At 60.0% G+C, this 15,451-nt stretch overlaps 1 protein-coding gene across 3 annotated transcripts in view; it reads left to right on the top strand.

The window, feature by feature from the left end:
- Positions 1-15,451, top strand: part of alms1 (ALMS1 centrosome and basal body associated protein) — a 142,564-nt gene that overhangs the window by 105,029 nt on the left and 22,084 nt on the right. For all 3 annotated transcript variants that reach the window (XM_055865652.1, XM_055865651.1, XM_055865650.1), the window contains one exon: positions 4,795-4,960. In XM_055865652.1, coding sequence (XP_055721627.1) covers positions 4,795-4,960 — 166 coding nt within the window. The remainder of the gene's footprint in view (positions 1-4,794; positions 4,961-15,451) is intronic.

Here is a 15,451-nt window from a genome sequence, read left to right as displayed (position 1 = left end):
TGTCTGTTACCTACTCTGTGTGTCTGTTACCTACGCTGTGTGTCTGTTACCTACTCTGTGTGTCTGTTACCTACTCTGTGTGTCTGTTACCTACGCTGTGTGTCTGTTACCTACGCTGTGTGTCTGTTACCTACGCGGTGTGTCTGTTACCTACGCTGTGTGTCTGTTGCCTACGCTGTGTGTCTGTTACCTACTCTGTGTGTCTGTTACCTACGCGGTGTGTCTGTTACCTACGCGGTGTGTCTGTTACCTACGCGGTGTGTCTGTTGCCTACGCTGTGTGTCTGTTACCTACGCTGTGTGTCTGTTACCTACGCTGTGTGTCTGTTACCTACTCTGTGTGTCTGTTACCTACGCTGTGTGTCTGTTACCTACGCTGTGTGTCTGTTTCCTACTCTGTGTGTCTGTTGCCTACGCTGTGTGTCTGTTACCTACGCTGTGTGTCTGTTTCCTACTCTGTGTGTCTGTTACCTACGCTGTGTGTCTGTTGCCTACGCTGTGTGTCTGTTACCTACGCTGTGTGTCTGTTGCCTACGCTGTGTGTCTGTTACCTACGCTGTGTGTCTGTTGCCTACGCTGTGTGTCTGTTACCTACGCTGTGTGTCTGTTACCTACGCTGTGTGTCTGTTACCTACGCGGTGTGTCTGTTACCTACGCGGTGTGTCTGTTACCTACGCGGTGTGTCTGTTACCTACGCGGTGTGTCTGTTACCTACGCGGTGTGTCTGTTACCTACGCGGTGTGTCTGTTACCTACGCGGTGTGTCTGTTACCTACGCTGTGTGTCTGTTACCTACGCTGTGTGTCTGTTACCTACGCTGTGTGTCTGTTACCTACGCTGTGTGTCTGTTACCTACGCGGTGTGTCTGTTACCTACGCGGTGTGTCTGTTACCTACGCGGTGTGTTTGTTAACTACGCGGTGTGTCTGTTAACTACGCTGTGTGTCTGTTACCTACGCTGTGTGTCTGTTACCTACGCTGTGTGTCTGTTACCTACGCTGTGTGTCTGTTACCTACGCTGTGTGTCTGTTACCTACGCTGTGTGTCTGTTACCTACGCGGTGTGTCTGTTACCTACGCGGTGTGTCTGTTACCTACGCGGTGTGTCTGTTACCTACGCTGTGTGTCTGTTACCTACTCTGTGTGTCTGTTACGTACGCGGTGTGTCTGTTACCTACGTTGTGTGTCTGTTACCTACGTTGTGTGTCTGTTACCTACGCTGTGTGTCTGTTGCCTACGCTGTGTGTCTGTTACCTACTCTGTGTGTCTGTTACCTACGCTGTGTGTCTGTTACCTACGCGGTGTGTCTGTTACCTACGCTGTGTGTCTGTTGCCTACGCTGTGTGTCTGTTACCTACTCTGTGTGTCTGTTACCTACGCTGTGTGTCTGTTACCTACTCTGTGTGTCTGTTACCTACTCTGTGTGTCTGTTACCTACGCTGTGTGTCTGTTACCTACGCTGTGTGTCTGTTACCTACGCGGTGTGTCTGTTACCTACGCTGTGTGTCTGTTGCCTACGCTGTGTGTCTGTTACCTACTCTGTGTGTCTGTTACCTACGCGGTGTGTCTGTTACCTACGCGGTGTGTCTGTTACCTACGCGGTGTGTCTGTTGCCTACGCTGTGTGTCTGTTACCTACTCTGTGTGTCTGTTACCTACGCTGTGTGTCTGTTACCTACGCTGTGTGTCTGTTACCTACGCTGTGTGTCTGTTACCTACGCTGTGTGTCTGTTACCTACGCTGTGTGTCTGTTACCTACGCGGTGTGTCTGTTACCTACTCTGTGTGTCTGTTACCTACGCTGTGTGTCTGTTACCTACTCTGTGTGTCTGTTACCTACGCTGTGTGTCTGTTACCTACGCTTCGTGTCTGTTACCTACGCGGTGTGTCTGTTACCTACGCTGTGTGTCTGTTACCTACGCTGTGTGTCTGTTACCTACGCGGTGTGTCTGTTACCTACGCGGTGTGTCTGTTACCTACGCGGTGTGTCTGTTACCTACGCTGTGTGTCTGTTACCTACGCTGTGTGTCTGTTACCTACGCTGTGTGTCTGTTACCTACGCTGTGTGTCTGTTACCTACGCGGTGTGTCTGTTACCTACGTTGTTTGTCTGTTACCTACGTTGTGTGTCTGTTACCTACGCGGTGTGTCTGTTACCTACGCGGTGTGTCTGTTACCTACGCGGTGTGTCTGTTACCTACGCTGTGTGTCTGTTACCTACTCTGTGTGTCTGTTACGTACGCGGTGTGTCTGTTACCTACGTTGTGTGTCTGTTACCTACGTTGTGTGTCTGTTACCTACGCTGTGTGTCTGTTACCTACGCGGTGTGTCTGTTATCCCCCGATGTGTCTGTTGCCCCCGATGTGTCTGTTACCTACGCTGTGTGTCTGTTACCTACGCTGTGTGTCTGTTACCTACGCTGTGTGTCTGTTACCTACGCTGTGTGTCTGTTACCTACGCTGTGTGTCTGTTGCCCCCGCTGTGTGTCTGTTATCCCCCGCTGCATGTCTGTTGTCCCCCGCTGCGTGTCTGTTGCCCCCGATGTGTGTCTGTTACCTACGCTGTGTGTTTGTTACCTACGCTGTGTGTCTGTTGCCCCCGCTGTGTGTCTGTTGTCCCCCGCTGTGTGTGTGTTGTCCCCCGCTGTGTGTCTGTTGTCCCCCGCTGTGTGTCTGTTGTCCCCCGCTGTGTGTCTGTTGTCCCCCACTGTGTGTCTGTTGCCCCCGATGTGTGTCTGCTGTCCCCGCTGTGTGTCTGTTGTCCCCCGCTGTGTGTCTGTTGTCCCCCGCTGTGTGTCTGTTGCCCCCGCTGTGTGTCTGTTGCCCCCGCTGTGTGTCTGTTGCCCCCTCTGTGTGTCTGTTATCCCGCGCTGTGTGTCTGTTGCCCCCACTGTGTCTGTTGCCCCCGCTGTGTGTCTGTTGCCCCCGCTGTGTGTCTGTTGCCCCCGCTGCGTGTCTGTTGCCCCCGCTGCGTGTCTGTTGCCCCCGCTGTGTCTGTTGCCCCCGCTGTGTCTGTTGCCCCCACTGTGTCTGTTGCCCCCACTGTGTCTGTTGCCCCCACTGTGTCTGTTGCCCCCGATGTGTCTGTTGCCCCCGCTGTGTGTCTGTTATCCCCCGCTGTGTGTCTGTTATCCCGCGCTGTGTGTCTGTTGCCCCCTCTGTGTGTCTGTTGTCCACGGTGTGTCTGTTACCTACGCTGTGTGTCTGTTGCCCCCGCTGTGTCTGTTGCCCCCGCTGTGTCTGTTGCCCCCACTGTGTGCCTGTTGCCCCCACTGTGTCTGTTGCCCCCGCTGCGTGTCTGTTGCCCCCACTGTGTGTCTGTTGCCCGCACTGTGTGTCTGTTGCCCCCGCTGCGTGTCTGTTGCCCCCACTGTGTGTCTGTTGCCCGCACTGTGTGTATGTTGCCCCCGCTGTGTCTGTTGCCCCCGCTGTGTGTCTGTTGCCTACGCTGTGTGTCTGTTGCCCCTGCTGTGTCTGTTGCCCCCGCTGTGTGTCTGTTGCCCCCGCTGTGTGTCTGTTGCCCCCGCTGTGTGTCTGTTGTCCACGGTGTGTCTGTTACCTACGCTGTGTGTCTGTTGCCCCCGCTGTGTCTGTTGCCCCCGCTGTGTCTGTTGCCCCCGCTGTGTCTGTTGCCCCCGCTGTGTCTGTTGCCCCCACTGTGTGTCTGTTGCCCCCACTGTGTGTCTGTTGCCCCCACTGTGTGTCTGTTGCCCCCACTGTGTGTCTGTTGCCCGCACTGTGTGTCTGTTGCCCCCGCTGCGTGTCTGTTGCCCCCACTGTGTGTCTGTTGCCCGCACTGTGTGTCTGTTGCCCCCGCTGTGTCTGTTGCCCCCGCTGTGTGTCTGTTGCCTACGCTGTGTGTCTGTTGCCCCCGCTGTGTGTCTGTTGTCCACGGTGTGTCTGTTACCTACGCTGTGTGTCTGTTGCCCCCGATGTGTGTCTGTTGTCCCCCGCTGTGTGTCTGTTGCCCCCGATGTGTGTCTGTTGCCCCCGATGTGTGTCTGTTGCCCCCGATGTGTGTGTGTTGTCCCCCGCTGTGTGTCTGTTGTCCCCCGCTGTGTGTCTGTTGTCCCCCGCTGTGTGTCTGTTGCCCCCGCTGTGTGTCTGTTGCCCGCACTGTGTGTCTGTTGCCCCCGCTGTGTCTGTTGCCCCCGCTGTGTGTCTGTTGCCTACGCTGTATGTCTGTTGTCCCCCACTGTGTCTGTTATCCCCCGCTGTATGTCTGTTGCCCCCGCTGTGTCTGTTGCCCCCACTGTGTGTCTGTTGTCCCCCACTGTCTGTTATCCCCCGCTGTGTGTCTGTTGTCCCCCACTGTGTGTCTGTTATCCCCCACTGTGTGTCTGTTGTCCCCCGCTGTGTGTCTGTTGTCCCCCGCTGTGTGTCTGTTATCCCCCGCTGTGTGTCTGTTATCCCCCGCTGTGTGTCTGTTATCCCCCGCTGTGTGTCTGTTATCCCCCGCTGTGTGTCTGTTGTCCCCCGCTGTGTGTCTGTTGTCCCCCGCTGTGTGTCTGCTGCCCCCGCTGTGTGTCTGCTGCCCCCGATGTGTGTCTGTTGCCCCCGATGTGTGTCTGTTGCCCCCGATGTGTCTGTTGCCCCCGATGTGTCTGCTGCCCCCGCTGTGTGTCTGTTGCCCCCGATGTGTGTCTGTTGCCCCCGATGTGTGTCTGTTGCCCCCACTGTGTGTCTGTTGTCCCCCGCTGTGTGTCTGTTGCCTACGTTGTTGGTCAAAGGTCAAACAAACTGCTCCTCTTCAACACTATAAAGCTGATCTGACACCTATTCCACATCTTCACCTCCTGTAGGAAGCTCTGGAGCTGCGCCGGCCAGAGTTCGTGTCTCGGTCTCGGGAGAGGGTGAAGCGTCTGCTGCTGCAGGTGGAGGAGAGGAAGCTGCAGGTCGTCTTCAGCAGAGAGAGAAACGAGCTCTTCAACCAACCCAGAAGACCAGGGAGACTGTCCCGACCTGCAGGTACCAACCCTCCCCTAGTCTCCCAACCTGCAGGTACCAACCGTCCCCCGGTGTCCCGACCTGCAGGTACCAACCGCCCCCCTAATCTCCCGACCTGCAGGTACCAACCCTCCCCCGGTGTCCCGACCTGCAGATACCAACCCTCCCCTAGTCTCCCGACCTGCAGATACCAACCCTCCCCCTAGTCTCCCAACCTGCAGATACCAACCCTCCCCCTAGTCTCCCAACCTGCAGGTACCAACCCTCCCCCTAGTCTCCCAACCTGCAGGTACCAACCCTCCCCTAGTCTCCCAACCTGCAGGTACCAACCCTCCCCTAGTCTCCCAACCTGCAGGTACCAACCCTCCCCCGGTGTCCCGACCTGCAGGTACCAACCGCCCCCCGGTGTCCCAACCTGCAGGTACCAACCCTCCCCTGGTCTCCCAACCTGCAGGTACCAACCCTCCCCTAGTCTCCCAACCTGCAGGTACCAACCCTCCCCTGGTCTCCCAACCTGCAGGTACCAACCCTCCCCCGGTGTCCCAACCTGCAGGTACCAACCGTCCCCCGGTGTCCCAACCTGCAGGTACCAACCGTCCCCCGGTGTCCCAACCTGCAGGTACCAACCGTCCCCCTAATCTCCCAACCTGCAGATACCAACCGTCCCCCGGTGTCCCAAACTGCAGGTACCAACCGTCCCCCGGTGTCCCAAACTGCAGATACCAACCGTCCCCCGGTGTCCCAACCTGCAGGTACCAACCGTCCCCCTAATCTCCCAACCTGCAGGTACCAACCCTCCCCCAGTCTCCCACCCTGCAGGTACCAACCCTCCCCCCAGTCTCCCAACCTGCAGGTACCAACCCTCCCCCAGTCTCCCAACCTGCAGGTACCAACCCTCCCCCAGTATCCCAACCTGCAGGTACCAACCCTCCCCCAGTCTCCCAACCTGCAGGTACCAACTGTCCCCCGGTGTCCCAACCTGCAGGTACCAACCCTCCCCCTAATCTCCCAAACTGCAGGTACCAACCCTCCCCTAGTCTCCCAACCTGCAGATACCAACCCTCCCCCTAGTCTCCCAACCTGCAGGTACCAACCGTCTCCCAACCTGCAGGTACCAACCCTCCCCTAGTCTCCCAACCTGCAGGTACCAACCGTCTCCCAACCTGCAGGTACCAACCGTCTCCCAACCTGCAGGTGCCAACCCTCCCCCAGTCTCCCAACCTGCAGGTACCAACCCTCCCCCAGTCTCCCAACCTGCAGGTACCAACCCTCCCCTAGTCTCCCAACCTGCAGTTACCAACCGTCTCCCAACCTGCAGGTACCAACCCTCCCCTAGTCTCCCAACCTGCAGGTACCAACCCTCCCCCGGTGTCCCGACCTGCAGATACCAACCGTCCCCCGGTGTCCCAAACTGCAGGTACCAACCGTCCCCCGGTGTCCCAAACTGCAGATACCAACCGTCCCCCGGTGTCCCAACCTGCAGGTACCAACCGTCCCCCTAATCTCCCAACCTGCAGGTACCAACCCTCCCCCAGTCTCCCACCCTGCAGGTACCAACCCTCCCCCCAGTCTCCCAACCTGCAGGTACCAACCCTCCCCCAGTCTCCCAACCTGCAGGTACCAACCCTCCCCCAGTATCCCAACCTGCAGGTACCAACCCTCCCCCAGTCTCCCAACCTGCAGGTACCAACTGTCCCCCGGTGTCCCAACCTGCAGGTACCAACCCTCCCCCTAATCTCCCAAACTGCAGGTACCAACCCTCCCCTAGTCTCCCAACCTGCAGATACCAACCCTCCCCCTAGTCTCCCAACCTGCAGGTACCAACCGTCTCCCAACCTGCAGGTACCAACCCTCCCCTAGTCTCCCAACCTGCAGGTACCAACCGTCTCCCAACCTGCAGGTACCAACCGTCTCCCAACCTGCAGGTGCCAACCCTCCCCCAGTCTCCCAACCTGCAGGTACCAACCCTCCCCCAGTCTCCCAACCTGCAGGTACCAACCCTCCCCTAGTCTCCCAACCTGCAGTTACCAACCGTCTCCCAACCTGCAGGTACCAACCCTCCCCTAGTCTCCCAACCTGCAGATACCAACCCTCCCCCAGCCTCCCAACCTGCAGGTACCAACCGTCTCTCAACCTGCAGGTACCAACCCTCCCCTAGTCTCCCAACCTGCAGGTACCAACCCTCCCCCTAATCTCCCAACCTGCAGATACCAACCCTCCCATGGTCTCCCAACCTGCAGGTACCAACCGTCCCCCGGTGTCCCAACCTGCAGGTACCAACCCTCCCCCAGTCTCCCAACCTGCAGGTACCAACCGTCCCCCGGTGTACCAACCGTCCCCCAGTCTCCCAACCTGCAGGTACCAACCTCCCCTAGTCTCCCAACCTGCAGGTACCAACCGTCCCCCGGTGTACCAACCGTCCCCCAGTCTCCCAACCTGCAGGTACCAACCTCCCCTAGTCTCCCAACCTGCAGGTACCAACCGTCTCCCAACCTGCAGGTACCAACCGTCCCCCAGTGTCCCAAACTGCAGGTACCAACCGTCCCCCAGTCTCCCAACCTGCAGGTACCAACCGTCCCCCGGTGTCCCAACCTGCAGCTACCAACCCTCCCCCAGTCTCCCAACCTGCAGGTACCAACCCTCACCTAGTCTCCCAACCTGCAGATACCAACCCTCCCCCAGCCTCCCAACCTGCAGGTACCAACCGTCTCTCAACCTGCAGGTACCAACCCTCCCCTAGTCTCCCAACCTGCAGATACCAACCCTCCCATGGTCTCCCAACCTGCAGGTACCAACCGTCCCCCGGTGTCCCAACCTGCAGGTACCAACCCTCCCCCAGTCTCCCAACCTGCAGGTACCAACCGTCCCCCGGTGTACCAACCGTCCCCCAGTCTCCCAACCTGCAGGTACCAACCTCCCCTAGTCTCCCAACCTGCAGGTACCAACCGTCTCCCAACCTGCAGGTACCAACCGTCCCCCAGTGTCCCAAACTGCAGGTACCAACCGTCCCCCAGTCTCCCAACCTGCAGGTACCAACCGTCCCCCGGTGTCCCAACCTGCAGGTACCAACCCTCCCCCAGTCTCCCAACCTGCAGGTACCAACCGTCCCCCAGTGTCCCAACCTGCAGGTACCAACCGTCCCCCTAATCTCCCACCCTGCAGGTACCAACCCTCCCTTAGTCTCCCAACCTGCAGATACCAACCCTCCCCCAGTCTCCCAACCTGCAGGTACCAACCGTCTCCCAACCTGCAGGTACCAACCCTCCCCTAGTCTCCCAACCTGCAGGTACCAACCGTCTCCCAACCTGCAGGTACCAACCGTCTCCCAACCTGCAGGTGCCAACCCTCCCCCAGTCTCCCAACCTGCAGGTACCAACCCTCCCCCAGTCTCCCAACCTGCAGGTACCAACCCTCCCCCAGTCTCCCAACCTGCAGGTGCCAACCCTCCCCCAGTCTCCCAACCTGCAGGTACCAACCCTCCCCCAGTCTCCCAACCTGCAGATACCAACCCTCCCCCAGTCTCCCAACCTGCAGGTACCAACCGTCTCTCAACCTGCAGGTACCAACCCTCCCCCAGTCTCCCAACCTGCAGGTACCAACCGTCTCCCAACCTGCAGATACCAACCCTCCCCCCAGTCTTCCAACCTGCAGGTACCAACCCTCCCCCAGTCTCCCAACCTGCAGATACCAACCCTCCCCCAGTCTCTCAACCTGCAGGTACCAACCCTCCCCCTAGTCTCCCAACCTGCAGATACCAACCCTCCCCCAGTCTCCCAACCTGCAGGTACCAACCGTCTCTCAACCTGCAGATACCAACCCTCCCCCCAGTCTCCCAACCTGCAGGTGCCAACCCTCCCCCAGTCTCCCAACCTGCAGGTACCAACCCTCCCCCAGTCTCCCAACCTGCAGGTACCAACCCTCCCCTAGTCTCCCAACCTGCAGGTACCAACCCTCCCCCGGTCTCCCAACCTGCAGGTACCAACCCTCCCCTGGTCTCCCAACCTGCAGGTACCAACCCTCCCCCTAATCTCCCAACCTGCAGGTACCAACCCTCCCCTAGTCTCCCAACCTGCAGATACCAACCCTCCCCCTAGTCTCCCAACCTGCAGGTACCAACCCTCCCCCAGTCTCCCAACCTGCAGGTACCAACCGTCTCCCAACCTGCAGGTACCAACCCTCCCCTAGTCTCCCAACCTGCAGGTACCAACCGTCTCCCAACCTGCAGGTACCAACCGTCTCCCAACCTGCAGGTGCCAACCCTCCCCCAGTCTCCCAACCTGCAGGTACCAAACCTCCCCCAGTCTCCCAACCTGCAGGTACCAACCCTCCCCCAGTCTCCCAACCTGCAGGTACCAACCCTCCCCCAGTCTCCCAACCTGCAGGTACCAACCCTCCCCCAGTCTCCCAACCTGCAGGTACCAACCGTCTCCCAACCTGCAGGTACCAACCCTCCCCTAGTCTCCCAACCTGCAGATACCAACCCTCCCCCAGTCTCCCAACCTGCAGGTACCAACCGTCTCTCAACCTGCAGGTACCAACCCTCCCCCAGTCTCCCAACCTGCAGGTACCAACCGTCTCCCAACCTGCAGATACCAACCCTCCCCCAGTCTCCCAACCTGCAGGTACCAACCCTCCCCCAGTCTCCCAACCTGCAGGTACCAACCCTCCCCCAGTCTCCCAACCTGCAGGTACCAACCCTCCCCCGGTCTCCCAACCTGCAGGTACCAACCCTCCCCTGGTCTCCCAACCTGCAGGTACCAACCCTCCCCTGGTCTCCCAACCTGCAGGTACCAACCGTCCCCCTAATCTCCCAACCTGCAGGTACCAACCCTCCCCCTAATCTCCCAACCTGCAGGTACCAACCCTCCCCTAGTCTCCCAACCTGCAGATACCAACCCTCCCCCTAGTCTCCCAACCTGCAGGTACCAACCCTCCCCCAGTCTCCCAACCTGCAGGTACCAACCGTCTCCCAACCTGCAGGTACCAACCCTCCCCTAGTCTCCCAACCTGCAGGTACCAACCGTCTCCCAACCTGCAGGTACCAACCGTCTCCCAACCTGCAGGTGCCAACCCTCCCCCAGTCTCCCAACCTGCAGGTACCAACCCTCCCCCAGTCTCCCAACCTGCAGGTACCAACCCTCCCCCAGTCTCCCAACCTGCAGGTACCAACCCTCCCCCAGTCTCCCAACCTGCAGGTACCAACCCTCCCCCAGTCTCCCAACCTGCAGGTACCAACCGTCTCCCAACCTGCAGGTACCAACCCTCCCCTAGTCTCCCAACCTGCAGATACCAACCCTCCCCCAGTCTCCCAACCTGCAGGTACCAACCGTCTCTCAACCTGCAGGTACCAACCCTCCCCCAGTCTCCCAACCTGCAGGTACCAACCGTCTCCCAACCTGCAGATACCAACCCTCCCCCCAGTCTCCCAACCTGCAGGTACCAACCCTCCCCCAGTCTCCCAACCTGCAGATACCAACCCTCCCCCAGTCTCTCAACCTGCAGGTACCAACCGTCTCTCAACCTGCAGATACCAACCCTCCCCCAGTCTCCCAACCTGCAGGTACCAACCGTCTCTCAACCTGCAGATACCAACCCTCCCCCCAGTCTCCCAACCTGCAGGTACCAACCCTCCCCCAGTCTCCCAACCTGCAGGTACCAACCCTCCCCCAGTCTCCCAACCTGCAGGTACCAACCCTCCCCCAGTCTCCCAACCTGCAGGTACCAACCCTCCCCCGGTCTCCCAACCTGCAGGTACCAACCCTCCCCTGGTCTCCCAACCTGCAGGTACCAACCCTCCCCTGGTCTCCCAACCTGCAGGTACCAACCGTCCCCCTAATCTCCCTACCTGCAGGTACCAACCCTCCCCCTAATCTCCCAACCTGCAGGTACCAACCCTCCCCTAGTCTCCCAACCTGCAGATACCAACCCTCCCCCTAGTCTCCCAACCTGCAGGTACCAACCCTCCCCCAGTCTCCCAACCTGCAGGTACCAACCGTCTCCCAACCTGCAGGTACCAACCCTCCCCTAGTCTCCCAACCTGCAGGTACCAACCGTCTCCCAACCTGCAGGTACCAACCGTCTCCCAACCTGCAGGTGCCAACCCTCCCCCAGTCTCCCAACCTGCAGGTACCAACCCTCCCCCAGTCTCCCAACCTGCAGGTACCAACCCTCCCCCAGTCTCCCAACCTGCAGGTACCAACCCTCCCCCAGTCTCCCAACCTGCAGGTACCAACCCTCCCCCAGTCTCCCAACCTGCAGGTACCAACCGTCTCCCAACCTGCAGGTACCAACCCTCCCCTAGTCTCCCAACCTGCAGATACCAACCCTCCCCCAGTCTCCCAACCTGCAGGTACCAACCGTCTCTCAACCTGCAGGTACCAACCCTCCCCCAGTCTCCCAACCTGCAGGTACCAACCGTCTCCCAACCTGCAGATACCAACCCTCCCCCCAGTCTCCCAACCTGCAGGTACCAACCCTCCCCCAGTCTCCCAACCTGCAGATACCAACCCTCCCCCAGTCTCTCAACCTGCAGGTACCAACCGTCTCTCAACCTGCAGATACCAACCCTCCCCCCAGTCTCCCAACCTGCAGGTACTAACCCTCCCCATAGTCTCCCAACCTGCAGATACCAACCCTCCCCTAGTCTCCCAACCTGCAGGTACCAACCCTCCCCCAGTCTCCCAACCTGCAGGTACCAACCCTCCCCTAGTCTCCCAACCTGCAGGTACCAACCCTCCCCCAGTCTCCCAACCTGCAGGTACCAACCCTCCCCCCAGTCTCCCAACCTGCAGATACCAACCCTCCCCCAGTCTCCCAACCTGCAGGTACCAACCGTCTCCCATCCTACAGATACCAACCCTCCCCCAGTCTCCCAACCTGCAGGTACCAACCGTCTCTCAACCTGCAGATACCAACCCTCCCCCCAGTCTCCCAACCTGCAGGTACCAACCCTCCCCCAGTCTCCCAACCTGCAGGTACCAACCCTCCCCCAGTCTCCCAACCTGCAGGTACCAACCCTCCCCCAGTCTCCCAACCTGCAGGTACCAACCCTCCCCCGGTCTCCCAACCTGCAGGTACCAACCCTCCCCTGGTCTCCCAACCTGCAGGTACCAACCCTCCCCTGGTCTCCCAACCTGCAGGTACCAACCGTCCCCCAGTGTCCCAACCTGCAGGTACCAACCGTCCCCCTAATCTCCCAACCTGCAGGTACCAACCGCCCCCCTAATCTCCCGACCTGCAGGTACCAACCCTCCCCCGGTGTCCCGACCTGCAGATACCAACCCTCCCCTAGTCTCCCGACCTGCAGATACCAACCCTCCCCCTAGTCTCCCAACCTGCAGATACCAACCCTCCCCCTAGTCTCCCAACCTGCAGGTACCAACCCTCCCCCTAGTCTCCCAACCTGCAGGTACCAACCCTCCCCTAGTCTCCCAACCTGCAGGTACCAACCCTCCCCTAGTCTCCCAACCTGCAGGTACCAACCCTCCCCCGGTGTCCCGACCTGCAGGTACCAACCGCCCCCCGGTGTCCCAACCTGCAGGTACCAACCCTCCCCTGGTCTCCCAACCTGCAGGTACCAACCCTCCCCTAGTCTCCCAACCTGCAGGTACCAACCCTCCCCTGGTCTCCCAACCTGCAGGTACCAACCCTCCCCCGGTGTCCCAACCTGCAGGTACCAACCGTCCCCCGGTGTCCCAACCTGCAGGTACCAACCGTCCCCCTAATCTCCCAACCTGCAGATACCAACCGTCCCCCGGTGTCCCAAACTGCAGGTACCAACCGTCCCCCGGTGTCCCAAACTGCAGATACCAACCGTCCCCCGGTGTCCCACCCTGCAGGTACCAACCCTCCCCCCAGTCTCCCAACCTGCAGGTACCAACCCTCCCCCAGTCTCCCAACCTGCAGGTACCAACCCTCCCCCAGTATCCCAACCTGCAGGTACCAACCCTCCCCCAGTCTCCCAACCTGCAGGTACCAACTGTCCCCCGGTGTCCCAACCTGCAGGTACCAACCCTCCCCCTAATCTCCCAAACTGCAGGTACCAACCCTCCCCTAGTCTCCCAACCTGCAGATACCAACCCTCCCCCTAGTCTCCCAACCTGCAGGTACCAACCGTCTCCCAACCTGCAGGTACCAACCCTCCCCTAGTCTCCCAACCTGCAGGTACCAACCGTCTCCCAACCTGCAGGTACCAACCGTCTCCCAACCTGCAGGTGCCAACCCTCCCCCAGTCTCCCAACCTGCAGGTACCAACCCTCCCCCAGTCTCCCAACCTGCAGGTACCAACCCTCCCCTAGTCTCCCAACCTGCAGTTACCAACCGTCTCCCAACCTGCAGGTACCAACCCTCCCCTAGTCTCCCAACCTGCAGATACCAACCCTCCCCCAGCCTCCCAACCTGCAGGTACCAACCGTCTCTCAACCTGCAGGTACCAACCCTCCCCTAGTCTCCCAACCTGCAGGTACCAACCCTCCCCCTAATCTCCCAACCTGCAGATACCAACCCTCCCATGGTCTCCCAACCTGCAGGTACCAACCGTCCCCCGGTGTCCCAACCTGCAGGTACCAACCCTCCCCCAGTCTCCCAACCTGCAGGTACCAACCGTCCCCCGGTGTACCAACCGTCCCCCAGTCTCCCAACCTGCAGGTACCAACCTCCCCTAGTCTCCCAACCTGCAGGTACCAACCGTCCCCCGGTGTACCAACCGTCCCCCAGTCTCCCAACCTGCAGGTACCAACCTCCCCTAGTCTCCCAACCTGCAGGTACCAACCGTCTCCCAACCTGCAGGTACCAACCGTCCCCCAGTGTCCCAAACTGCAGGTACCAACCGTCCCCCAGTCTCCCAACCTGCAGGTACCAACCGTCCCCCGGTGTCCCAACCTGCAGGTACCAACCCTCCCCCGGTCTCCCAACCTGCAGGTACCAACCGTCCCCCGGTGTCCCAACCTGCAGCTACCAACCCTCCCCCAGTCTCCCAACCTGCAGGTACCAACCCTCACCTAGTTTCCCAACCTGCAGATACCAACCCTCCCCCAGCCTCCCAACCTGCAGGTACCAACCGTCTCTCAACCTGCAGGTACCAACCCTCCCCTAGTCTCCCAACCTGCAGATACCAACCCTCCCATGGTCTCCCAACCTGCAGGTACCAACCGTCCCCCGGTGTCCCAACCTGCAGGTACCAACCCTCCCCCAGTCTCCCAACCTGCAGGTACCAACCGTCCCCCGGTGTACCAACCGTCCCCCAGTCTCCCAACCTGCAGGTACCAACCTCCCCTAGTCTCCCAACCTGCAGGTACCAACCGTCCCCCGGTGTACCAACCGTCCCCCAGTCTCCCAACCTGCAGGTACCAACCTCCCCTAGTCTCCCAACCTGCAGGTACCAACCGTCTCCCAACCTGCAGGTACCAACCGTCCCCCAGTGTCCCAAACTGCAGGTACCAACCGTCCCCCAGTCTCCCAACCTGCAGGTACCAACCGTCCCCCGGTGTCCCAACCTGCAGGTACCAACCCTCCCCCAGTCTCCCAACCTGCAGGTACCAACCGTCCCCCAGTGTCCCAACCTGCAGGTACCAACCGTCCCCCTAATCTCCCAACCTGCAGGTACCAACCCTCCCCCTAATCTCCCACCCTGCAGGTACCAACCCTCCCCTAGTCTCCCAACCTGCAGATACCAACCCTCCCCCAGTCTCCCAACCTGCAGGTACCAACCGTCTCCCAACCTGCAGGTACCAACCCTCCCCTAGTCTCCCAACCTGCAGGTACCAACCGTCTCCCAACCTGCAGGTACCAACCGTCTCCCAACCTGCAGGTGCCAACCCTCCCCCAGTCTCCCAACCTGCAGGTACCAACCCTCCCCCAGTCTCCCAACCTGCAGGTACCAACCCTCCCCTAGTCTCCCAACCTGCAGGTACCAACCCTCCCCCAGTCTCCCAACCTGCAGGTACCAACCCTCCCCCAGTCTCCCAACCTGCAGGTGCCAACCCTCCCCCAGTCTCCCAACCTGCAGGTACCAACCCTCCCCCAGTCTCCCAACCTGCAGATACCAACCCTCCCCCAGTCTCCCAACCTGCAGGTACCAACCGTCTCTCAACCTGCAGGTACCAACCCTCCCCCAGTCTCCCAACCTGCAGGTACCAACCGTCTCCCAACCTGCAGATACCAACCCTCCCCCCAGTCTTCCAACCTGCAGGTACCAACCCTCCCCCAGTCTCCCAACCTGCAGATACCAACCCTCCCCCAGTCTCTCAACCTGCAGGTACCAACCCTCCCCCTAGTCTCCCAACCTGCAGATACCAACCCTCCCCCAGTCTCCCAACCTGCAGGTACCAACCGTCTCTCAACCTGCAGATACCAACCCTCCCCCCAGTCTCCCAACCTGCAGGTACCAACCCTCCCCCAGTCTCCCAACCTGCAGGTACCAACCCTCCCCCAGTCTCCCAACCTGCAGGTACCAACCCTCCCCCAGTCTCCCAACCTGCAGGTACCAACCCTCCCCCGGTCTCCCAACCTGCA

Source organism: Salvelinus fontinalis, chromosome 16, assembly GCF_029448725.1.
Source record: "Salvelinus fontinalis isolate EN_2023a chromosome 16, ASM2944872v1, whole genome shotgun sequence".
NCBI lineage: Eukaryota > Metazoa > Chordata > Actinopteri > Salmoniformes > Salmonidae > Salvelinus > Salvelinus fontinalis.
This window is presented reverse-complemented; position numbering and strand designations above follow the sequence as displayed.